At 43.9% G+C, this 26671-nt stretch overlaps 1 protein-coding gene across 2 annotated transcripts in view; it reads right to left on the bottom strand.

The window, feature by feature from the left end:
• The window catches only part of dock1 (dedicator of cytokinesis 1), a 164511-nt gene that overhangs the window by 17030 nt on the left and 120810 nt on the right, over positions 1 to 26671 (bottom strand). Inside the window, exons 30-43 of one of the 2 annotated variants that reach the window (XM_056429061.1) lie at positions 19802 to 19880; positions 18848 to 18948; positions 15061 to 15119; positions 14309 to 14457; positions 13184 to 13269; positions 12729 to 12885; positions 12126 to 12166; positions 11712 to 11802; positions 9498 to 9617; positions 8067 to 8156; positions 7362 to 7466; positions 2894 to 3035; positions 2327 to 2408; positions 744 to 828 (exon numbers count right to left, since the gene is read on the bottom strand). In XM_056429061.1, the coding sequence (XP_056285036.1) occupies positions 744 to 828; positions 2327 to 2408; positions 2894 to 3035; positions 7362 to 7466; positions 8067 to 8156; positions 9498 to 9617; positions 11712 to 11802; positions 12126 to 12166; positions 12729 to 12885; positions 13184 to 13269; positions 14309 to 14457; positions 15061 to 15119; positions 18848 to 18948; positions 19802 to 19880 (1387 nt within the window). Of the gene's footprint in view, positions 1 to 743; positions 829 to 2326; positions 2409 to 2893; positions 3036 to 7361; positions 7467 to 8066; positions 8157 to 9497; positions 9618 to 11711; positions 11803 to 12125; positions 12167 to 12728; positions 12886 to 13183; positions 13270 to 14308; positions 14458 to 15060; positions 15591 to 18847; positions 18949 to 19801; positions 19881 to 26671 lie in introns of those variants that run through there. The other variant, XR_008833447.1, reaches the window with a different exon arrangement.

Raw genomic sequence — 26671 nt, 5'->3', positions numbered from 1 at the left:
AATATCCTATCTCTAAATATTAGAATATCATGAAAAAGTATACTAGTAGGGTATTAAACAAATCACTTGAATTGTCTAATTAACTCGAAACACCTGCAAGGGTTTCCTGAGCCTTGACAAACACTCAGCTGTTATAAATCTTTTTTTTTACTTGGTCTGAGGAAATATTAAAATTTTATGAGATAGGATTTTAGAGTTTTCTTAAGCTGTAAGCCATAATCAGCAATATTAAAAGAATAAAAGGCTTGCAATATTTCAGTTGATTTGTAATGAATCCAGAATGCATGACATTTTTGTTTTTTTAATTGCATTACAGAAAATAAAGAACTTTATCACAATATTCTAATTTTCTGAGACAGTCCTGTAGGTTGTAAATATAAGCCTTTGTGTCTGTGGTTTATCCGTAAATGATTGTGAGTGAGAAACAAAGTATGGATCTTTGAATGCTTTAAAATAAAATCCACGTTATGTTATGTGAAGTATAATTTTTCAAAAACAAAAAAAAGTGATACAAATTCACAGGACTTTTATCACTTAAATTGAACAATTATTCGTTCAGCTTCGGCAAACTAAAGTAGCTAACATTTTATATACTAATGTTCAATACTAAGGACCCTACAGTGTTATTTGTAGAAATCCAAACTGGCATAACACTTATTTTTCCATTGAAAAGAATGCGCATGATGATTTAATGTTGACAAATAATGAATAATTCCTTAAAAAATAAGTAAAAAAACAATTACCGCAAACTCGTTGTCGGGGTCGTTCTCCCCCTTCCTCGCTGGCCTGGAATACTGGAATTTATGGACTTCATTTACTGTGTAGAAACTGGGGAGGGAGAACATCAGCGCCTGAGTAAATTAAAACTGTTGTGGGTCATCTACGGCCTGATTCGCGGAGGTGAACTTGTCCAAATCAGGTTAATAGACATGGTCGCTTGGTGGCTGTGGGCGCACACGGCCACACACGGACACACACACACACATGGACACACGCACACACACACACTTGCTCTTTCTATATCCACATGCACACAGGGAAATGATCCCCATGAGGCGCATTGCATCCCTTAAACAATATCATATGTTTCAAAGAGCATGCTTTTCCTTGATTAGCAAACAAATATGAATCAAATATAAAATTAACCACTGCCCTTTTATGGTTGGAGTGGCGGCAATGTGTGAAGAAGCAATGTTTGATGTTTTTCTACTCCGTCTATGTATTGTGAATGAACAATACATAGACACAAAAAGCCTTTCAAACACCAGAGAGAGAGAGAAAAAAGAGAGAAGAGAGAGAGCGAGAGAGCGAGGGATAGATTGGGCCTTAGTAGTTCAGGGCTAACAGGTACTTGAGCCGTTTATTCTTGGTCACAAAGGGCAACACGCTATTTCATGATAAACACGATGAGAGCCAGTCCCAGATTAGCGGAGAAAGTGAAGCATTAACATTTTTAAAAAGTCGCCTCGGATATTCAGATGTAATAAACTGATTAATAAAGCAGCTTTAAATCAGCTGAGTTACCCCCAATTAAGCCTTTTCCGTGTAATTAGCTGGCGGGCTAGAGATGGTGCAGGAGCATGAGAGGTCAAAGCAAGGTCACTACTCTGGCTGCTGCTGTGACGCTTTGGCTCAAAGCGCTCCGTCTCATTGCTATGCACCGCGGATCTTTCCCACTGAATGAGAGAAAACAGAGGGAGACGAGCGGGGAGAGAAACCCAGAGAGCGGAGTCGGCCGAGACGGACAGACAGCTGGTGTGGAACAGTCCTCTCGAAACGCGGTTGTCTAATCTGGGCTATTAACAGAGTTACACATTCCAATCAGACACAGTTCGCAAACAAGCCCGCCGGCTGCTGAAGGGGGATGCGATAACATCAGTGCGGCTCAGGTACTTCTGCCTCAGGGTTTTTCACAGTATAAGTCTGCTTTTAATTACGTCCATTGATGCGTCGGGTCGCATATCAAAGTGAATTTGCACAGCCGACTGATGCAGCAGCGCATGGCCGGCGTACAGATCGAGCAAACACGCGAGCGGGGCGGGGGCCCGCTGTTTGCTGTGGGCCCGGTGCGCGACACGAAAGGTATGAATGATGTCAGAGGAACGATGTTGTACTTGGCGCGGCGACCGGCAGCAGATGGCTCGGTGCAAGTTAATAACCACGCGAACGACAAGAAGGTCAACCGCTGTTTGTTCCACACGCACACACATTTACGTCGTTTTATAACCACTTTCCACCACCGTGGCCCCTCAACACGGCACACTAATAATACAATGTTATTCAAACGCAGAGAACTGGATGTGGAGAGAGGGGGTACCCTGCTTACCTCACTATTTGTTCAGAGACGGGCTTGTTGTGGAACTTGGCGGGCAGGTCGAGGATGGGTTTAACAGTGAAACACTGGAAGTCTTCAGCAGGAACGTCAAGGAAGTCATTCAATCAAATCTAATTATGAGCCGTAATGTGATCGTTTCACAAAATAAATTGTGAGAAAAAAGAAAAGAAAAGAAAGCTCCTACAAAGAACTCCCATGTTGTGTATTCTCACGGATGGGTCTAGTTTTCTTATGGAGGTCCTACAGAGCCATGAGTTTCATAACCAGTTGAAAGTTCCTTGTGGTAACTTATACTAGATAAAATAATAAAGCTTTGATTCATACACGTGAAGCATTTTGTCTGACGTAATAAATAACAGGGAAAGGCAGTTAAAGTATAATATTCATGATATTAACATTAATTGAAATAATGTCTCCAAGCTCTAAAATACGTCCCTAAATATGAAGTTTATTAAATAAAAAATATAAAAAAACATTTCTCTTCATGAAAGTGAAATGAAAAGCAAAAGAAGCCAAAAAGCAAAACATCAAGAGTGAGAATTGAATGAATGAGGATACATTGTCCAGAAGAACACTTTGTGTCCTCGCTGGGCGGCGTGGTCGTCTTCATCTTCTCTGCGTTGGGAAACTGTGTGAGGAGACGCGCCTCGATGTCCTCTCTGCGCTCGTAGTCCTTCCCTCGGTAGATGAACATTTTGTGCTGAAGGACAATACAAAAAACCGTGAATATACTCGATTCAGAACATTTCTTCATATAAAAACTAAACAATAAAAAAATGGGGAAAATAGACTTTCAATTAGCAACACGTGTCATCATTTCAGGTCACAAAAGGCTTCTCTAGTCTGAGATACAAATCTCGTTTCTGAACCTCCCAATGCATCTTTTGTACATATTCTTCAGCCAATATGTTTTACTTTGTTTGATTTCTTCCTCCAGTCCATTCCACCAATGATATGCACATACTTCTAAGATTAATGTGAACACATATTTCCTCTTAAATTACAAAACCGCCTCTCTGTCCACGAATACGTTCTGTTTATTGTCAGGAATTTAATTGCCAGTTTCATCGTTTATAAATCGTAAATTCCCCCAGATGCCTGAATTTCAATGTATGTGGTTTAAATACAACAACATTAAAAATACAAAACATTAAATAAAAGCAGGTGAATATTTTGAGACATGATGCTGACAGACTCAAACGGTACATTGTCCCCATCATATGAATAAAGCAATATGGTAGCACTCACTCCGGGTCATTTCATAGACCATTTCACAAGAGATTAGATCCAGAAGCATTCATTCGATTGATGGCATTCAGGGACAATGGGAAAACTGAAATATTTAAAGAAAGTCGCATGGATGAGAGCGGGCGCCTTTAATTTGTAAATCTAGTTAGCCCGATGCTGCGGCTGGGTGAAAATACATTATCATATTAAATACTTGGAAATGCCGGTGAAACAAAGTTCTGGGGGCTCTTCCACAAGCGTCTGCTGCTAACTAGCTGTTGATGAAGTTTACCTTCAAACCATCGGTTCCAGTTCAAATCAGTGTGGTCAGACCGTAGCACTTGAGGACGGGTTCCTTCGCAAGGCCTTGATCCCTCGTGGATGTGACCACCCCCTTCTCTCTTTTAACTCCTTTCTTTCTTCACAGCGAGCCCGATGCTCAAGTCCCCAAATTGATTCAAGGAATTGCCGCCGTGAAACACGCCCGGGACCCGCTATCAAATGAGTTTTTGACAAATAAGTTGACAAAAGCCCGCTGATTTACAAAGTCATTCCTTCCAGCTGCGGGAGAATCAGTTTTTTCTCTTAATGACTCATATCTGTTCAAGGACATCCAATCTTTTTGCCACTCTGAGGATTGTATGATTATTCACAAGAGGACCGCAGCATTTGCATCGAGTTGTTGAGCATTCGAGTCGTGCGTACGGTAATCTCAATGTCACGACTCTCATTTTCATTACCCTCAAAACTACACCGGCTACTTCTGGCAGAGGAAATCACTGTCATCGCCGGGATAATAATTCATGCTTAATGGGTCTTTTATTTCTTGGCAATTTCAGAAAGTCAAGTGACAAAACAGTGCTAATTCATATTCAAATGAAAAACGCGTACACTCAGGAATTAAGCTCCTTGGATATACTTACACTGAACATATGTGGAGACTACAAGGAACACAACAAGAACACTTGAAAATGTGCAGACACACTTTCTTTCAATCAACTGCAGAATCCTGAAGGCTCCTAATAAAAAAGGGCATCTTGCTTTCTTCCTAAATTAATAAAAGTCATTTGAAAAGAGTGCTGCTGAAAAATGCCCGAGCCAGGAACTTTCCTTCATCTCCCCTCCGCTCAGGGTTTCGTCTGAGGAAAAAGTGGAATGATACAACGTGACGGCTCATAACCGCCTTGCTCTGAACGTGTTGCGTTAGGATACATATTTCAAGCCAACTTTCACACACTCTCGGCTGCTTTTGAAGCGGAGCACTCACAGGAAACTAAGTACGGGGATTAAGTCAAGTTTAGGATTGATGGGAGAAGGGAGAGGTGGGGAAATACGCAGACTGGATGTACAATTAGACAATTCATTGCTGAGTCTTTGAAATACTGGGAATACCTTTAATGTGTCTAAAAGCTGAAAACGGGCTTTTACAACACAAACGCAACCGAAGCTTTCAGTCGTGCTTCAAAGCTTCATGACAACGTATTGCTCTTTCAAGGTTGAAATGACGACTTAAGATGAATAGGATAAGAGCGTGTCTTATCAATGGGTCGGTTGTTTTGTAAGTAACAGAATAATATACATTGTCATTTTAATTGTATCGTCCAATGGAAACAAAAACTACAGAAGAGGAAAGTGGATAAATGGGACCAATGGCTTAGCTGCTTCTGTAGATCTAAAAAAATGGCACGATCTATTCTTGAGCCTTTTATAATTAGCGAGTACCCTCGTGTTGAACCACATTAACAACTAATAAATCATAAGCCTCTGTATCAAGCACTCTTGCATAAAATCAATTCTTAAGAGGGGAGGATCCAAAATGCCTTTTCTCACGTAATTGACTTTTCCCTGAGGACACCGCGACGCTGCAACACAAATACCAATAAGGGGCGTGAAAACAACTCCCCTCCGAACTATATTAACCTGGATAAGCAACCCGCACTTGAACACTTCCCTGTGTACTCATGAAGTAATCTTTCGACATGTTTATGAAATATATCTCGAAGAGCATGCACCCAAAGAGCCCTTCCAGCAGGACGATGTAAGAGCCATAATGCTCTCACGAGGATAACATGTTGGGTAGTATTCACCAGCTTGGGTATTTGAGACCAGCTTGTAGACGACCTTGATTCCGCCGTAGCTTAAGGAACGCTAGAAAAATATATTGCCCTGGATATTCCAGGTAAGATCCAACTGCCTCTATAATAAATGTTAAAAAGCAGAAAGAAAAGAGCTCAAATCTGTCCTTCGACGGTCGTCGAAATAGCCAGTTAGATTAGAGGGTGTGCGTGACGGAGCTTCTGCCCTGCCAGAAGAGAGGGGTTGGAGATCGTCTGTTGCTCGTGAGAAAATGAAAAGGGCACACGACAACGGTGGCTCTCCAGACTCCACTTTAGAGACCTCTTATTCACGGAGGACATGTTGTGCCACTTTGTGCGTCGCTTTTGATGAAAATACATCACACCTTAAATAAAAGACATATTCAGTGATGCAACAGGATGTATTAAAAGCAAACAAACCCTCCCCCACTGCCATTTATTTCTTAAAGATAAGATGTGTGTGTGTGGGGGGGGGGAGGGGGGGGGGAAGCACATTAACCGCTCTGCGACAAAGCTCCACACAGAGACATTTTACCAATTTAATTTACTGTTTAAATAAATCATGGTTTTTGTGGACAGAGCAGGACACCCTTCAGCGATATGCACACAGGACAACCTCAGACACTCAGAGCCGGTGAGGAGATATCAGACATCTGTTGTAATGCATGCTGCTAAATTTATGATACACCGGGATCAGATCGACGCGAGGTCAGCCGGGATGTTCAAAAAGTAAATACACAGCAGTTTAGGTTTAGTGTTTACTTAGAAGCTGTTCTAAATAGACTGGGGTCATTATTCAGTCCCCGTGTTCATATTCCTTATGATTAATGGCCAACTAACGGCGGTCGTCTGAGAGATCAGGGTTCACTTCCACTGAACAGCCCCAACCACTTGGAATAACTTTCAAAGTAAAGCTCCGACTAGCGCCGGTCAGAACGATTTGGGATTATAACCCACGATGCAGCCGCGGCCTCCCCGAAAGCAATTTACAATGTGACCATTTCACTTCCTTTCACTTTGCAGCAGGCGGCAGGGCTTTGTGCCGCCGGCCGTGATGGGAAGACGTTGCGAATGCGGGCCACGCTCACGGCGTGGAGAGAAAAGGCTGTTCAGGTGACGACGGCATTAAAAGTGAGCGTGATCGGCCTTTTGATCGGACCGACGGATCACGCCTTTTGATCGGACCGACGGAGGCAGAGGTGTGACCTCAACGGGCTTTATGGCTTCATGTCCTGCACTAGAGGATTACGGGGGGGAATTTGTAGGATTGACCAACTGACCGAGAAATGGAGCAACTGATATAGTACATACTGAAAACCGGTAGATATTAGATAGATATGAAGGAGATGGGCAAAAAGAAGACAGGACCAGGAGAGAGAAACAGATTCTTAATTCACAGCTCTCAGTCCCGCACATTATTCTGGATCCTCTCTCTCTGCCAGTCGTGCAGCTGCTGCTCCCGACCCACGTTCCTTTAATGCGAGCGAGCGAGTGAACCGTAAGTGAAAACCAGACTCGGTGGGATGTTTTAACGAGTGAGTCGCCGAACACCTGAGGGAGCGACGCGTGAAACAGAAGCACATCGACGGCTGAGAGCTAAGCAAGCGGCGGTCGACCTGTTGAGCGTCTGTTTCACAAGCGGCTCGAGCCGCTGGGCTGCGAGCCGTGTGTGAGATGCCGAGAGCGGCGGGGATTGTACTCACGCGGAGGAAGGAGGGGAAGCCCATGCCGTAGTAGCCGACGGCAAAGTAGTCAGGTTTGGGCCGGATGACCTTCACTATGTTCTCATAGAACTGGGCTTGCTTCCGCTAGTGGGAGATACAATGGGAATATTCACTGGCACGGAAACACGGACGCTTTGTCTTTTCTTTGACCCGTGTTGGGGATTCTCCTGGTGCACTTTCTATCACGCCCCCATGCAAACATTCATAATGCTTAACAATTACAATAACACATTTCAAAGCAAGCATCATAATTGCAGGTCACTCACTGACCTTTGAGCGTTTAGGAATTATAATGTTATTTCAAGTCGTCGTTGCTTGCTTTAAGGGAAATATTTAATTTTGATAGAATTACACACAAAAATCACAACACTGATTGTAATGCATCATAATACACATAATGTCCAACAACTATAAGAAATATAATACACTTTGATTCTTAAAAATAAGTCAATTATGAAGCATTATGATACTTGGCCTTATAAGTTAATAACAAATGCTTTATTAAGGGTAATATTATGGTTATAAAGCATTGTGCTTTAAACTATAATTATACAGGCCAACAAAAGGTTCGGTCCCCTTTATTCTTTTTAAAAACACAGGTCAAAGTGCTCAATAGTAGGAGTAGTCCATATACTGAAATGTGATAAATGGTATTACAGTTAAACAGAAATTAATATTTCTTACCAAGGATGCACTGAGCTGCTCAAAGTCAAACATTTCATTCTCGTACTGTTCAGCCAGCTCCTTTCCCAAAATGATGGCCTCCTCCCACATCTATTGGGGACACACACACACACACACACACACACACACACACACACACACACACACACACACACACACACACACACACACACACACACACACACACACACACACACACACACACACACACACACACACACACACACACACACACACACACACACACACACACACACACACACAAAGAGAGACAAGTAGCAGATTAATGTATTATCAAGATTCAAGCTGAGATAAATTAGTCTGTTTTCAGCCAGCTGAATAAAACTAATGATCTTTTCCAGGCAGCGTGATCGGCCTTATGATCGGACCCACGAAGGCAGGGATGTGACCTCAACAGTCTTTATGGCTTTATGTCCTGCGCTAGTGGATGATGGGGGCAATTTGTATTCAATATCAGCCTCTTTGAAGATGAATAAATCTGAATTATTTTCATTATATCATTATTGTTCTTCTTTGATCAAAAACACTAAAACTCAAATGCCATCGTCTGTGGGGAAGCAAAATCCGCACAGTGACGGATTTACAATCGAGACTCAGCCAATGCCGTGGAGCGGTGTCACAGACAGATGGGAGCCACTCAAACATGTTGAACGGCTTCTAACCGACAGACTAGATTAGGCTGAACTGATCTGGACCAGGCTGGAGGCGGAGTGGTGGTGGCAACACCATCTGGGACGGCATTCTGGATGATTCCGGTGACTGGTAGAACCTGTCCTCAGTTGATACACCCACCCCCCTCTCTAGTGTGTTGATGTATTCTTACAGCCACTGCAACACTTCCTGACCACTCTGGTTTGTGTTTGTGTGTGTGTTTGTTTGTTTTGTTTCGCCAAGGCTTTTTCAATTTGTAGTCTCCCTGGCTCCCTCCTGCTGAGTGACAGTTGGCTGGTGAACCATGAGTGGCGGCTGCACCCCAGCACTGATGACACATGCACAGTCTCGGGACATCCTCTCTGAGAAGCCCTGGCTCCGGTCCTGCAGACCGATTCCAGGCTCAGCTTAGTCTGATAACCTTTTTTCTCTACTCTGGAACCAAATAGGGGCAGGAAGAGGAGGGGGGAAAAAGGGTTTTCTGAACGCTAGAGTAGGGGACAACACAAAAGAGCCACATCAATGCTTCTGATATGCGGCTTCGTCCAGAAGAGCATCAGCTAAAAGGAGAGGATTATTTGCAATCCCCGTTCTGCAGAAACAAATCTGAAAGCACCATTCAGCGGCTCTTCTTCAAAGCCTGCCGTATAATGCCAGAAGAGGTATTTAACAAGATGACTGCATCTAAAAACAGCATCCTCAGAGTCCACGATTTATCATGATTATGACCATTCTTACGTGTGTGTGTGTGTGTCTCACCTTGCCCTTGTCAAAGTAATTGATAATCTGCTGGTAGAGCTGGTCCTTAAGCTGTCCTTGAGTGGTGGCTTGGTAGCCGTCTCTCTGGTTCAGGTGGGCTGCACATTGCTCGTCTGACCACTGCAGAGGACGAGTTGGCGTCGGGGTTAACACTCGGCAATACAATTCAGAGCAAAAGGGGAAATCAATCACTGACTAATAGCCAATGCAAATGGATGAGATTGAATTGTAATTCTTTTTAAAGCCGCCCTGCACTCCGACAGGGCAACAGGGACGTTTGAGTCATGGGCAATGAAACATGTGCCGATGGCTCAGAGGGAGCACAAGTGCAACCCGCTGTTATAGTATTTAGCACAATCCAGAATAGTCCACCAGTAGGTAAGCCCACTGGTAACCAGCAGAGAAAAGCATCACTTAGGCGTCTGTTGACAATAAACATCAGATACAATAGAGTCACGCAGCAGCGTAATCTTATTCATTACACATTTTGCTAGATTTTGTAAAGAGTGGCAGATAAGGAAGAAGGATGCAAGAAAAGAAAAAGGAACAACACTGCGGGGTATCCTTTTGTGCTGACCGTGTACCCCATCATGCATCAGCATAAAGAATAATGAGCTTTCTGACAAGCTAGAACAGCTTGGCTAACAGGGAGAAGGACAATCTGATTGGCCTCCGTGTCGGGGAACCGTAATCCTGTGTGTGCCGCCAGGACCGATTCATTACCAGACGGTTTTAATTGGTGTTGTGAGTAACCTGAGGAGTTAAGATCTCTGAGAAAACCGCAACAAAGTTCCGTAAGCCGAGCCAAATTTGAATAGCAAAGCCAAGGAATTTGCATAGAGACGGGTGAAAAAGTAATTGCTCCGCACATTGTCGCTGTGGCACGAAGAGGGATGTCGGCAGGTTATTGATTCCTTTACAGCTGAACTGCGGCATTTACAGGGTAGAAAGGATCTCAGTGTATTCATGGATGGCTGGTGACCCTGCATCGACAGAAATAAAGTGCTGATGCATCTCTGACAAAACACAAAGGGCCGTAAATTCATCAACCGTTATTATACTGCTGCAGGGACTCCACTGGAGGTCTAATCATTACTACAGGAGCCACTCTTACTATATAACCGCCGGTGGACGCAGAATTATGCATCCAGCATCCATTCTCACTTGAGCTTGTTTACACAAAAGGAGGACAACGATAACACAGAACAGCTTATTGGAGAAGAAAGGATTTCTCCAGACTCTGGTGGAACAAAATTAACCAATTTCCACAATATAATAGCGAGTCCCTCTCTGAAGGTACGATCAGGAATGCCACAGCTGCTGAGAGATGGGCAGAATTAAAATGATAATAACAAAAACAACTGCTGCATGCTACTGTGACTGCTCAGCGAGGAAAATGTGATTCAGTCACAGCCTGCTCTCCCCTGTCGGACCCGCACAAAGGCTGACGCAGCCAGCTATTTATGCAAATGCAGATGAGTTGTCGGGTGCAACCGTTTTGGATAAAAGGCAGACAGGAATAACTCCAAATTCAGGGTGTACCAAACCCCAACTGGGAATAGACACTGCAGCTCTTTGTGTGTGGAGCTGTGAGCCGATGTGTTACATTGTTGGCAAAGAGATCAAAACTTTCCGGGGCCGAGAACAGGCCTAATGGAAGAAAAAGGTGTGATCTTAAAAATAAATGCTTGGTGATGGCTTGTAAATATATATGCATCTATTTTGAGATATCACAGCAAGAAGTGTGGTGGAAACCTGCCCCCGTTTCCACTCTAAACCTGCTGTGCCTGGCACTGAACCATGTGACTTATAGCTGAGGATTCTGCGTTTTCAGATGACAAAGAGGACAGGAAAAGCGCATCTTTATCCCGGAGCACCTCAGGTGGCTGCTGCGGCTTTATCCTCTGCTTTAAACTATGTTGTATCATTTCCCCCTTCTTCCGGAAAGATCAGAGACGATCCGTTATTTGCATCAAAAGGATGCCGCTCAGCAGGTCTGCCCTCTTAGTAGCCATCTCGTGCCATGGTGGGATTAAAGGGTTGTGGCCTTGACTCTCTAAATCCTGTACACATTCAAATTCATAGGTAAACACTTGTTTAATGCCCGAGGTTAAATATGCCTGACAGCTCAGCAGTGTATTTGGGTTCCGTTTGAAGTTTTTTCACGAGAGCGTGCTTCTGCAATAATTTGCTGTTGGTGTTGTGTCTGTGTACCTTCAGCAGCTTGGCGTGCAGCAGCAGAGTGTAGGCCGCCTCGGTGTAGTTGTCGCACTCTTTGTGGAGGTCACACAGCTTGTACAGGTACCTGGCAGGAAAAAGCAATGATGTATGAGTCATGTCTGGGAGGGACTCGCAAAACTACACGGCACACAGAAAGTTAACGCCGCTGGACTGATGTATCCTGGCAGCCTGGTTTACAGGTGACAGTGTGGAAATGGAAATGCATTTCAACAAAAACAAATATTGTATTCTGAATATCTGGCTCCAAAGGGCCAAATGTCCAGAAATAAGTCTTTGGCAAGTCAAAATGTCGCAGCACTGAGTCTCATAATGTACTGTATGTGAAGTTCTCTAGGGGTGTGTGTATAATGCTACAAAAGGAACTTAAACAGGCACACACACACTTACCTGATGTACATCTCTTCTCTGTCTATCTCCTTGTAAAAGTTCTACAGGAAGGAAAGAGACCATTCAAATGCATTTGGTTAAAACAATGCTGGATTAGTGTGCCATGCTTACGTTGCATAACTCTTAAAATCACTGGACTGTAGATTAAAAAAAAGTAAAAAATCTTTTTAAAAGAACAATTTGGCAATGAGACAACAACATTTGGTCAAATATGGATAAAACATCAATGTCCTCAGTGACAGAGGGGAAACACTAAGCATTCACTAAAGACGAGTACGTCAGCTGACATCAGTGTCCCGCCGCTCTACTGGCACAGCGCTGACAGAACATGACTCGGGTAAATGCAGAAAGGGCCCACGGGCCTGTCGTCTTTTCAATGCCAGGAGTTACGCGACACCCAGAATTGACATTTCCCAGATGAAATGTCACTCTGCAGAGGAGAGGTGTTCCAGGTGAGCTGCTCCTCCGATAACATCTCAATGCACCGTGACACGTGGTTATCATCGTTTCTTTTGTGTGGCTCGTCATCATGGTTACTTTATGGACAATAATGGCCGACGTCACATCATTACTGAGACCGTGGGAAGAAATAAACCTTCTTACGAGCACGTTTACAGTGCAGCTCATGCGGTTCTCTTTGTTCTCGTCGTGCATGATGGTCCTGTAGTCCAGCAACCTCTCCAGCAGACGAACCACCAGAGTGACGAAGTTCTCGCCCGTCTTGGCCAAGTACTTGTGCTTCCTGCAGTGCTCCAGCAAACTGGGTGGTGGAGGAAGAGAAGCCGGGGGCCGAGAGAAAAAACAAATGTAAGGCGTGCACAAGATGCTCTTCAATAGCTTGAAAGGGTCAGACTTGTTACAGCTTTCAGGGAAACAATCCTCCTCTTTTTGTTTTGCACATTAAAGTCCAACTGTGAAGCGACTATCACAGAGGCAAGCTGTGACAGCCGTGTGATCATCAGCACACTGTGATTATTTTGAGGAGTGCCATGTTGCAATTAGCATGACCCAACTCGTGAGAGGCTCAGGCGTAATCCCACCCACTAATCAGCACTTACATTTTCTGAAAGAGAACTTTGTACTGCTCGTCTCCGCAGCCCCCCTCCACCTCGTGATCCAGCTTGGTGATGATCTCATTCTCGAACTGCAATTAGACAAAGCAGGCGTAAATAATCAGCGTGGCTAATTTTTCAATTCATTAACGCCATCTCCCCGTCTCGCTCTCTCCCTGCATCGCGGCTCGGCCGAGGGGGATCTGTGCTTCCACTTTAACCGGCCAGCTGGTCGTGAGTCGGTATCTTCTGGTCATTATTCTCTTAACTTTTAATTATGTGTATAAATTTGGTTAGAAGACTGAACTACGCTGCATCATGAGACACATCCACTTTACTTTTGCCCGGTTTGTTGCTGTAGCTTCTGACACTGATGCATGCACCGTATTTCTCAGATATTTAAATGTAGCAGCTGTACATAAAAAAAAAAAGGTTTTATTGTGCTGAAACAAACCAATTTTCACTGACTTCTATATTTGCCTGTGTGTTGGCCGGGCACGAACACAGAACAGAAGAGGAGGGTGCAGCCAAGTAAGTAAAGATATAAATGCTGCTCTCTGCCGAGCCACGGATTTACAACAAACGCAGACAAGTAGAGAGACCAAGGAAAGGAAATATTACTGGCTTACAGCCTAAAGGGGGGTCAAGGCTAACGTGAAAGTGACACATTTCACTAAAAGGTAAAGAATGAAAAGTGGCATCCACCTCCAAAGAGCTTTGACTCTCTGTTTAAGCCACCACGGTCTTACACGGGACTACAGTGCAGGGGGCCGCTGAGATATGAAGCCATTGTGCTGTTTTACAAGTACAATAAGCATCACATTCTTTGGGCCCACACAAAACACCACAAAGCAGGAAGCCGCCTGAGACGTCTTATGCTGAACAGCTGTAGCCAAACGGATTTCCTCATGCAGAGGCTTAACTTTGCACTGTAACGGGGACGTAACAAATTAAGTTCCACTCACCGTGGCTGTGGATAATCGGAGCAAAACCAAATGAGGTTTGCTGAATAACAAATTTGCTCATGTCTATTGAACTTCAGTGTTTACCCCTCCTCAGATCCCCCCCCCTACTTATCATGAAGTCGTTTTGTTACAGTCCTGTTGTTGTGACAGGTTTGGGAGGACGCACCCGCTGGAAGGTGCACGTGAAGTGGAACTCGCACTGCATCATGTCAAAGAAGATGGGGATGGTGGCCTTCCGCAACTCAATCTCGGGAACCAGTGTCATCTCCAGCATAGGACCCACCATCTCTGGAATGAATTTTATCTTGTGGGGCCCTACGAGAGGAAAGAATACATTCACATTTAAATGCAGTGCCAAAAACACGACAGGGTTCAACTTCAGTTCACAATACGACCTGTGGATCCCAACAGGAGTAATCCTGGTTTTGAAATGTTCTCTTCCAAAAGAATGCAAAAAAAACCTGGCTCGGGATGGCGAGCAAATCTTTTTTTTTAAATGTTCCATGACAGTTATGCGGTTAATAACATCAACACCTCAGGTACAAAAAAAGAAAGATGCTCATTAAAAACCAGTGAATGAGTCAATCTAATCTGCTGAAAGGCTCTAATTAAAGGATCAGATGGTGTAGGTTACAATGAGCAGGCTAAGGGAGGCACAGGCGCTCAAATCTGACTCCACAATTTCATTACATTGAGAGTTGACTGCTGAGTCTCTCTAATCACACCCACCATATAAAGCTCATTAAAACGGCCGACTATATTTAGCTGCTGTTCTTTGTCGAGTTGAATCTTCAGATGGCAAAAGTACTTACGTTTGCAGACAATCATAAACATCTTCATCAGGGGGAAAAAAACAACACAATTGTCTTTGGTGCCAACTAAAACTGAACAAAATGAACAGAATATTGGTTAAATTACCTAGATTGTACCACATGTCCCTGATTTCAAAGCCAATTTGTCTTCTCATGTCCTGGTACCTGAAAGACAAACAAGATCAAATGTTACCCAACCATGGCATTGAAGATAACTCATCAACTCATTTAGAGAACTGCTTCCTGTTTGTGTAAAGTGAATGCAATACCAATAGTATAGCATTTAACACAATATTTATGGATGCTGAAACCAGGCTGCTGGTGGACATCTGAATTGCAGATTTTCAGTGAGAGGAAGTGAGATGAGTAATACAAAACATGTGTATTTCCTGTTTCTAAAGACGGAAGACACTGGGCAAACTGTTTTATCAGATAGTCTTTGTTTGTATATTTTTTTGAGCAAGACTCAAGTTGTCACTCGAGCCCTTTTATGAAGACAAAGATTTGCAAAAGAAGGAAGGATCGCCACCGTCCTGACTTCTTGTCTAGCTTTCGCAAACCAGTGCTGAGAAGCTGACGTCCAGGTCATGAACCAATCTCCACGGCGGATCGGAGCCCGGGTCACAGAGAGGACGGCTGGTGAAGTGAAAAGGACAGACAGTGAATGATGGAGAGACTAACAGGAGCGGAAGCAACGAGCAGCGAGGCAGAAAGTGAGACAAGCTCTGTGAAAACGATCACATGCGTGAAACTGAAGCAATGGATTTCGTCGTTTTGAAAAACCGATTGGACAATGGATAAGAAAAGTGAGTAAGATCAAGCCTGAACAGTCCTGAGAGAGCCATTTCTGACCGTTTACGCCGTGACTCCACTGGTCTGGTGCAGCGTGCTTTAGCCGCACCATCGCATGCTGAGAAGTAATCAGATGTATTTTCCCTGCTGGCTCACCGCGGGGAATAATGGCACTGAACCGCGATGTCGTGATTGTGTTTTGAAGCAGCGCCCAACCACCACAGTGTCTGTCCTCAGCCATGTGGCGGCGCGGCCGATCAGACGGCTGAAATAGCAGCTCGGCTCAAAGTCGATGGATACATCTCTCCGTACCGCCGCGCCGTGTGACCCACTCTTCTGTAATATACGTTTAACATGTTGAGAATTAAATGTCAACCAGAGCTCGGCAGACAACTACAAATCCCCCTGTAATGCTGGGTAATGAGGAAAGATTTTAGATGAAACTTTCTCAAAAGTTAGCCAACTGGTTGGAGATAAAACTAAGCTCCGCCCACCAACTGGAGAAAAAGTCGTCATTTGACAGGATACTGAAGTATGTCCCTGAAAACACTGCGGGCGACAGTATTGAAAGAATCGTTAAGGAAGACGCTGCGTCACTTCTTTGTAGTCAGAACTATTTACAGCATTCGGCTGTCAATGGGAGGAGAGTTGCCCAGATATTGATCTTCAAACGGAGTGTTTGCAAGATGATGAAGTATAAAAAACGATGCTCGCCTCTCGAAAATGACTATCGCTGAATTATGTATTACATCTTAGACCGCTTCTGCCCCTCATCCACACTTTACGACGCGAGAGTGTCTTCTCATTTATTTCTGCGCACACCTGTGTGTATGATTGATCACACAGCTCTGGAAAGCATGCAGCTTTGAGTCTCCTACATCAGGAGGCATCGTGTCGTCGTCTGAGCCGAGGCGGACGCGGTGTCTGTCACACCGCTGTAGGCAGCGAGACGGGCAGCCACGACTGTCGTCTGTCAGGACCTACAACACATACCTGTCAGCCACGGGGAGGAGAGCGCTCAGAGAAATGGACTCGCAATAACAGCGGAGGGGAGCAGCGAGTGGATCTGGGGTTCTCGCCCACCGGGTCAGGGGGCGAGGACACGATTGGGATGAGGACAGAGGACATTCTCGTGGAGGCATGATGTGATGGAAACACAAGAGATGGATGACAGAGATGTAGAGCAAGCGAGAACAAAACTGATTGACAAGCAGTGGCCCGTAAGAACAGACGGGGTGTGATCAAAGCCGGAGGTAAAACAAGTGTGCTGTATTCACAAAACCTGACACTGTGACACGCCCTCTTCTCATCACTCATCGGCACACATCGGGACAGCGACATTGCTGCATGATCATTTATCCAGCTCCCTATGTGTATATGTGGCTGCATATCCACAATCACTGGCCACGGCCCCTTCGTGTACACAAACTAATAAAGCAAAATGACCAGTTTATTCAAACTTTATTCAATTGATTGTCCACTTTTTGGAAACATTTTCATCAAAGTTGCTGCTGAGGTGTGGAAACAAGGCGTGAGAGAAAATACCAGAAATATTAACTGTCGCAATAATATTTCTTGAAATATCGTTTCAATTCTTAAAATCACTTTTTTATTTTTTTTTATTTTAACAGTCGGCGTGCAAAGATGAACTCAGTCAAAGCATTGTTTCATTTTCAAAGATATGGGCTCTCGCGGTGGACGTGACCTCTCAAAGTAGTGCTCTGAGGTTGGATGTCACAGGGGATGTGCAAATGCAAATGCCATTGTTCTGAATGCATGTAAAAGAAATTATATTATATTGTTGTGTGTTCTTTACACTATGAGCAATACATCGCCAGTATGCTGAATCCTCACCGCTGTGTCCTGATACACTGCAAACACAGCAACATGGCTCCACACCGATGTATTTATCCATATATTGCAGTACAAGTGTGAGACGGAAACGAGGATCCAGTAAAGGACCGGAACTTCACAAACAGCACGGGGAGACGTGTGTGACGGAGGAGAAAAGCCGGTTCTTAAAGAGCCACGCTCCACACAACTCGGATTCCACCCCTCCGTTCTCCCACAGCAACGCACAATAGTTGGCATTGCAGGCAGGATTGACAGTTCGTGCACCAGCACGCAGGAAGACGGCTTGAAAAGAGAGCAGGTGAGTCGTAGGTGGAGGGAAACCGACCCAAAGGAGGCGAGTGGGCGGATGGAGGGAGGAAGAGTGGGTGAAATAAAAATTGGCAAACCCTGTATAATATCCTCTTGGGTTGCTATGGGAGCCACCTGGTTGTACTTGAAGGACATATTTGAGAATGTCAAATAAATAGTAAATAGACATTATCCCCCTTCGGTGCTTCCACCAGGAACGTCAGTTCTTGTGTCTGCGAATCAAAGAGACGATTTTTTCCGAGGGAGGCTGACAAGGGGAGAAAGGCAGGCTGGGGGTGGTTGGAAACGTCTTGTTTGCTGTTCGTGTGGGAGCTTATCAGGTCCGATAATAAAGCACAGACCAACGAGGAGCCTCGCTGTCGGGCCCGGGCACAGTGTGATGAATGCTTTAGTGACAAAAGCTCCTCCAAATGAAGATGAGAGCCAGTATGGTCCCCGTCTGCCCGGAAAGCATTCACACGTTTGGCTGCACGGCCACTCTGAGAAATACTAATGTAGACGAATGGCTTGTTGTAGAGGCAGGCAGCGGGGAACAAGAGCGCTCACTGAACTTACTGACAGCAGGGTTAGATCGTTGAGGAAGTGATTTTCATTTCCGATGCTAAAATTTGTGGATTGAGAGCCGCGGCCGTTTAAAACTGTACACCGTGATATCCAATGTTCTCCCTATAATCTAATGCTGGAATAACTAAGAATAAAAAGCTTTTACCTGTGTCCGACATTTCAAGGGATTCCCAATTTTGAGTACAAGATGTGCTCTCGATAACCAAATGGAGTCAACGCGAGGCGGTCCTGCTTTGTCCGGAAGGGCGAACAACGAGAGCAAATGGATCTGTACTTGCACTCCACTGCAGCCACGGTGTGCCGGGTATCCCCGTCAGCCTCCGTGTTGATAAGTTATATAAAGTCATATAAAGGCCCCGTGGAGTCGTACTCACTTCTGGAAGATCTTGGCTCTTTTGTCACTCGAGAAGTTTTCCAGCTGCAGTGACTCCTGGGTGAGGAAGGCCACCGCCAGGTGAAAGTAGTTGTTCCACAGCTGTGGAGTTAAGAGAACAAAAAGGACATTTAAGTCAAAAAGCGGTTTTGTGACAATATTATTCAGTACAACGCCACACTACGCGGGATGGAAAGCTTTTTAGTTTGAATAAATTCAAAGGTTTTTGGGTCTACTTGTATGAGGGGAGCAGTCCCAGTGATTTAGGTTACTGACCTCCATTAGCACACTCTCCATCGGACAATCCCAGTAGCAAAAGAAAGTGCCCTAAATAGCTACCTTTTATCACTGCAAAAAGCCTGTCCATGCACTTAAAATAAGTGACTTCACTTTGAGTTTTCAGAGCACATCGATTACAAACTTTCACGCGAGTCAAAATACTGTTTAAGCTAAAAAAGACAAATTGTCTGTACGAGACTATGAGAATCAATCCATCTTCTACTGAGACGCAGCTTTAAGTACAGAACGCCCAACACTTCACTCATACAGCATAAGGAGAGATCCAAGTGCTATAAATCCTGCTACAAATACATAAAGGTTTTAACAGCAGTGTCGTTGGAGATTTTCCATATGTCAGACATTTAAAAACCAAGCAGAAATGGTTAATCTTTGAGGGGAAGCAGGTTAAAATATTCTGAAATGCACTTCAAATTGACAGCCATTACACAGTAATTGATGTTCCCGCGGCACCATTTTTATGTCCACATCCTTCACATTTATTCTTTTTTACAGAATTCGTAACAATGCTGCATGTGGAACATTAAAAGCAGCGTCTGTGTGGCACTGCAGGAAGCGATGTCTTAAAAAAAGTCTAAATATTTAGCACAGCTGCTGCTAATACTACTGAACGTGACTGAAAGAACATCAAATAAGGTTCAGAAGGTTCAGCTCTTACCTGTAGCTCAAAGTTGGTTTGATCCAGAAATTTCTTGTTCAACACGGCTGCATACTGATTAATGGCCCGCAGGAACACTCTGGAAAGATAAGAGAAAAGTGTTTGGATCAAGTCTTCAGAATAATAAAACACTTTTTTTTGGTCATAAAGTAAAGTAATAAACATTTTTATAGTTTCTAATTAATACGATTAAACGGTTACTATAAGATAATTCTGTGCATTTCCTACTCAAATTATGTAAATTAGAATTTATTGTGAAATAAATCTAAATTAGAATTTTATGAAAGCATTTTTACATTGAGTTTTTGATCTTGAGGGGTGCTGGTGGTGTGTGTGTGTGTGTGTGTGTGTGTGTGGGGGGGCAATATGCATGTATAATTTCTCATCAATGTGGAACCAACAGTATTGCTCTGGGAAACAGAATTTTTTTGGGGAGCGGGAGGCAGAAAAAGCGACTGGGGAAAGATACCGATTGCAAACTATACCACGCTAAACAAACCCGACTTCCTGCATTGCGTCGACATTGTAAACTTCAGAATCTCCCAACATGAACTCATTAATTGGTAAACTGCACAGTAGTTTGAGATCTGTAGCCAGACATGAAGAGAGAGCTTCAGCGCCGAGAGAACCAAAGTGAAACACACAGGTTCAATCTTTCTGTTTGGCAGAAAAAAGATGCAATAAGTAGTTCTAATGAGAACACAGTCTGACGTTGCAGAATTACATGTTAATAACTTAAGTGGCAGTTCCTAGAGGGAAATTATGATTAACTACTTAGAGTCAGAGACCCGTCCGCTATTTAACGTCATTCCCTGGCGGCACCAGCCATACAACAATGTGTGTACTAGGAAAAAGAAAGAGCCTCATCATAAGTGGAGGAGAGTATAAGGTCGAGCCCAGCGTAATTAATAACATGGCTTACTTTATTTAACCCTCCTGTTACCTTAGGGTCAATTTGACCCCATTCAATGTTTAACGTCGGTGTTCTTTCGGGTCAATCTGACCCCAGCCTGTTTTTCACTGTCAAACATATAAGAAATATCAACTTTTTTTATATATTTAAAGGGCTATTTAGGTAGTCAACAAACAAACATAAAGGACCTCACACTTAAACTTGGAAAACAATATTAATTCTAATAATTTTCTGGAGGTTTTAATTGCTGGGGTCAAATTGACCCCAAGGGTAAAATATGTCAGGAAATATAAAGGTAACAGGAGGGTTAAACATTGAATGGGGTCAAATTGACCCAAAGGCAACAGGAGGGATAAGGAACGCTCTGGGCTCTTGTGTTTTGACTAACCACTAAACAAACTGCAACAAATGGTTGACTGAGGGGGCACACACTTATACATTAGGATGGGCCATAACATAATAAATACAACGGCAAGGTGAACAACAAGAACAAACTGTTACCACTTCAGTGGATTGCATCAGGGTTTCATGGGTGGCCAATAAAGCGGCACGAAGATGTTGTGCTCATGTACTGGACGCTGCCAGGTGAGCACAGGTCTGCCCCCCAACCCCCCTTTGGCACGACTCAAGGTAAACCCTCACTATCTGGGCCTCGCTGTGGGAATCGGCAAATCCTCACGCATCGTCTCGGAGTCTCTTACTTTATGTTTCAGCGCGGCAATAAGCCACCTGAGCTCTCTGGGAGGTTTAAATGTCATTGACGTAGAGAGAGAGAGAGAGACGGGGTTACCGTCAGTGCCACGTCCAGCTGACCTTGGGCCAGTGGGATCTGCGGTATTTTAAAGCGATGCAATATTCATGTCCCAAATGCGTCTCCATTGCTGACTAAATGCTACCTGGGGCCGATGTGTGACACATATTAAGAGTCTTATTAATTATTAGCTGGAAAGGTTAACTGTCATCCAATACCTTTGGACAAGCCATTAGAAGTCCATTTTTTCTGGCTCTCTGGCCTCAGAAAGGGAGACCCCCCCCCCCCCCCCATCTCCCTAAGCACTCAGACAGCCTTTTACCACCACCCTGTCTGGACGAGCACAGGCTCCCCCTCTGCACACCTCACTTTATTTTCTGCAGCTGTGAACATGACAATAAAGTTGTCAAACACAAAATATAGAAAAATAAATGCAAACATTTGATAGATTGTTGACATTGCCAGAGGCTACGTGATAGGTTCAGGGTGAGATGGGTTTAACTGAACTAATTTATAATCACCATTAGCTGCACGTTCTACAGACATTACTGAGGTAGAAGCACACAGCTCCCTGCTTGATAATGCAAATACGATAATGCATAAAAATGCAGCCGTCATCAAGCTTTTCTGCTCGATCACGCGATCCATCAGCGCCACTCCTTCAAGGTTCCACTACAATGTTTGATGATGCAGGTCGATGATGATCTGCGGCCTCTTTACGTGAGATGCTTTCCATCCCCATGCTTCCCGAGTGCGTCTCCCTCATGATGCGGTTCACACCTGGAAGCCTGTTGAATGAAGCCAGCAGTCTGACCGAGCTCAGACCCAACATGGGCTTTAAGGAGCAGACGGCACAGTTCCTCTGAGCACATCCTGCCATTAATTAAAGTGAGAAGCGGCGGATGAAAATAGAATATACTCTCCCTCACAATGGGCTCCAACTAAGAGACTCCAAAAAAGGCCATTTCAAAGATGATTAAAGGCATCCAAGGATCATTGTCTGAACTTTTGAATATGTCTTTACTACGTGGGCTAAAAAGTATTACATTTTTAAAACCTGGCCCTTGAATTAACGTGATGGAACCAAACAAAAGCTCTACTCAGGCTGCATTTGAGTTGGTCCAGTCTCGGAGGATTTATTCATAACAAGTTGTAATTACCGTCTGAAATGAATTGCCATATAGATTTCAGGGAATATTCTTTTTCTCACACACACATGAGTGTGAATCAGGACCGTCTGCACAGTTAACAATAACTGCCTGTGATACAGCGAGGCTGCGGTGCCACTGCTCTCTGCAGCTGGCATTATTAACAACGCCAAATGCCAAGAGGAAGATGCTCGGCTGGTTGTTATGCTGCAGAGGACGGGAGAGGGAGAATAAGATGCCGAGGGAGCGACAATGACAAAACACTTCTTGATAACTCCATTACAACTACAAGCTAAATGCTAATGGCTGGGGAATTTGAGCTGCTCCTATGAATGTAATCAAAGACTCATCCAACGGACTGTTTGCTTTATGCCGTCAGCAAAGACATTAAACGCACACTAGAAATGTTTGGTTCCTAAAAACAGCCTGCCCTGTTACTTCAGTTTTTTCCCCTTAAGTTCAGCGGGGAAATCAAAGTAGTGCTAATCATCTCTGGAAATCACAGGCCTCCCTGATATCCGATTAAAAAGGAGACAAAAACATAACTTGGAGATCCTTTAACTTTTTAATTAGGCAGTGCGAGAGCAGCTCCTCCACATTAGAGCCATTCTGGTACTGTACACATATGGCATCATTATGATGAATATGCCCCATCAAACTGTCAGTGTCAGAACAATCACCCCATTACCACTGATTGATGGGTTTGCTGTGCATTTACATTTGGGCACAGATAAACGAGGGTTTGCATTGCATAGCCTTGTTGCTTTTACATTTGACTTACTTACTTCCTGCAGCTGAAGCGCACACAATTCTGCCCGATGATGTGCACCACAGACACCTAGCATATATGCTAATGGGGAGTTATCAGCCGATCATACTTGCTAATTGAGTTCATAGAGCATCCCCGATAATGATCACCATCTATTTGCATACTATTTCTGGAATAGCGGGCGTAACTGCCTGTGCTCAAAGATAAGCCAAGGTCAAAAACCTTCATTATCCGATCAATTTATTGAATTAGATTACCTTTGTATCAGACACCCGGTCTAAACTCTCATTGATTTATCCGTCAACATACTCCATTTTCAACTCAAGTCTATCAGACTACTGCTAAAGTTTACTATCACAAATGGATTATTTCTGACCGAGCCCCACAGGCCGGTGAGGGCCCATCGGTGATGAGACCGCAAATGAAAAAAAGCTGCCGTCGCTTTGACTTGGCAGTACCGGGCTGTGTCCACACGCACACGCACACACGCAACAATGACAGAAAAAAAAGCCTGCTTTTCATCTCGGCCCAAAGTTAGTGAGGAGGTGACCGGATTACTAATGAGAACAACACAGGCCGATTCAGACAGAACTCAAAACACTAGTGAGCAGGAGAACTCCCACTCTGTGGCCTCGGGTCACAGTGTTGGCGAAGTTCATATTGAGGAACGGATGAATCACAGAGCAATTAAAACAGATTCTAACAGCCCTTTTTTCACAATTTCCTCAAATACAAATGATGTGCCTGGAGAAAACGAGAAAGAAGGATAAAATACTTTTTGCACACAAAAAATGTAGTTCAGTCTCCGACTTTCTTTGGCCATTCTCAGGCTACTCTGTGCTACTGTGAAGAGCGATAAGGTCCACCTAGGGAGGGGGTCTTGGTGGGTGGGTCCACAATGCACAAACAATTACAAAACAACTGAATATGAACCGTTGAGTGAGGATACATAGCCATAACTCATACATATCCAGTCATACGTTGAAGTGTGCTTCCAGGATGAGTTGAATTCAAATTGAAACATCAGAAACGCAGTCGTGAAAACAAACTGTTGATCGAAAGACAGAATTAATTGGGCTATGAGATGGAAAAGGAGCATTCAGTGAGTCTTGCAGCAAACATGTCAGCTGTGTTCAGAGGAGAGACAGATAGCTGAAGCATATTCACTGAGTCTCAAATGAACCATCTGCCTCAGTGTAGCAAGTGATCCTGATTTCATACCCGACTTCTCTAGCAGCACAAAAAAAGAAGCCAGATCATATACAAAAGGTACAAGAGAGATGGAGAGAGTAATGTACTGCAGAAACAGAGGTAATTAACTTACATTTAGCTCTTTTATGCTACCACTCCTCTGCATTTTATAGGGGAACTGTCATCCGTCATCTGTAGATATTGGCTACTTTGTGGCGTCATATTTTACTCTTCACACAACGCATATAATCATGTTATGAATTGTGACGCACACACTGAACACTTCCACCCCTGTGGTTCAATAGTTTCCCCACACGGTGAGCCCCCATGCTGCTTCTTGATGACTTTGATAAAACCACGTTGAGGGAGATCACACTGGGTGACATCACTCAAAGAGCACCGCACTCCATAATCACATTATTGCAGAGTTATTATTACCATAGAGATAGAGAGGGAGAGAGATAAAAAAGACAGACAGAAAGACAGTCAGGCTGTTCTATGAAGCTCAAACAGGCGTTTGATAAACACTTGCACTGTGCAAACAATAAGTGGCGTGTCTTTATTCTTTACTGGGGGTTCATTAAAAAAACTTTTCAGAAATATACGCTCCGTTGCCAGCTTGTTTACACTCAGAGACACAGTCAACAACAGTCCTGCAAAGATCACTGTGACTAGGTGCCCCTCATAAACCGACACCTGAGGGGCAAATTAAAGAAAGGCCGGTAAAGTCTTCCAGTTAATTATTTGTTCTTTATTTTCTTCGCATGCACAACTGTCATCCAGGAGCAGATCATGATTAACATGCAGCCTTCGCTTGGCTGCATGCTTCCATGATCTGTGAAAGTGTGCTCTCTGATGCTCATTACTTACTGGAGCTGCGGGTGGCTACTTTTTATTCAGGCTCTTTTCCCCCCCGAGCAAATTTAAGTTACCAATTTCAAATGTGTGTAAATACCACAGGGAGCACATCTCGGAGTGCATTTCAACCTCTGAGAATGACAGGTTTTCGTTGTCGTCTGTCGTGCAGCGGCGGCGGCAAACCCTTTTGTGAAGTCGCCCCTCAGTTCATAAGACACCACTGACTGACACGTGTATATTTACGTCACGCCTCATTGAAGTTTCCTAATGGAGCTTGAAAGGATTTCAAGAACCTTGCACACGCTGGGGACCCACAGGACCAGGCAACTTGTCTGAAAGTGACGACAAGTAGAGTTGTGCGGTTCTTAAAGAGCATTCCTTCTAAACAACAGAAAGCAGCATGTCAAACAGAAACAGGATCTCAATTCAAATTCCCACAAAGCCCACAGGCACTATTTTTTAAATCCTGGTGGGTGGCTGGTTGTACGGGGGGGCAAACAGGATCACAACATCATTGGCAGTCTTTTCACTCTCCGAGAGTCCTCCTTCCTTCCTGCCTTCCAGAGCTGCCCTCCAGGTCCTGGATTAGTCATGGAGAGAACACCGAGCGGCAGACAGCCAGCCTCAGAAACCCTATCCTAATGAGTCTGTGAGGGACCGATGGCGAGGGTTATCGAGTTAAAGAGCGGCTTCTTCAGCTCGTCTGGGCTTTCATCTTTTCATCTGCCACGCCGGGCTCTCTGAGAACTCCCCATTCATCTCTCAATCTACCATTCTTACACTTAATTAACATCCCCGGCAGAAACTTGCCGTCATTTGGGGAAATGAACTGATTTCGAGAAGGTCATCTGATCAAGTCTCAGACCCAAATCCCAGATATCGAGTCTAATACATGAAGAGTTGGTCACATGTCCTAATAATACTGCAAGGAACAAAGAAACACACGTGTTGTGTATTTTTTTTGCATGCCGGTCAAAGACGAAAGTAATACAATGACCTATCTGCACAGATTATCTGAGTAACAGTGAATTACAACAAAAAAGTTGATTTTAAAACCAACTGAAACTGATCTATATTGCAATGATTATGAAACACTATTTTACTTGGTCTGTTGACTGCCCTTTTGTGGTTAAGTGTGTGTTAAACTTTAAGAATGAGAAAATTAAATACTCAAATAATAACTAAAATAGATCATCAACATCATTTTTATTCAATCTGTTATTGAAGTCTTTTGGTTGAA

Source organism: Pseudoliparis swirei, chromosome 13 (assembly GCF_029220125.1).
Source record: "Pseudoliparis swirei isolate HS2019 ecotype Mariana Trench chromosome 13, NWPU_hadal_v1, whole genome shotgun sequence".
Classification (NCBI taxonomy): domain Eukaryota; kingdom Metazoa; phylum Chordata; class Actinopteri; order Perciformes; family Liparidae; genus Pseudoliparis; species Pseudoliparis swirei.
Note: the sequence above shows the minus strand (reverse complement) of the source record. Positions and strands in the feature narration are given on the sequence as shown.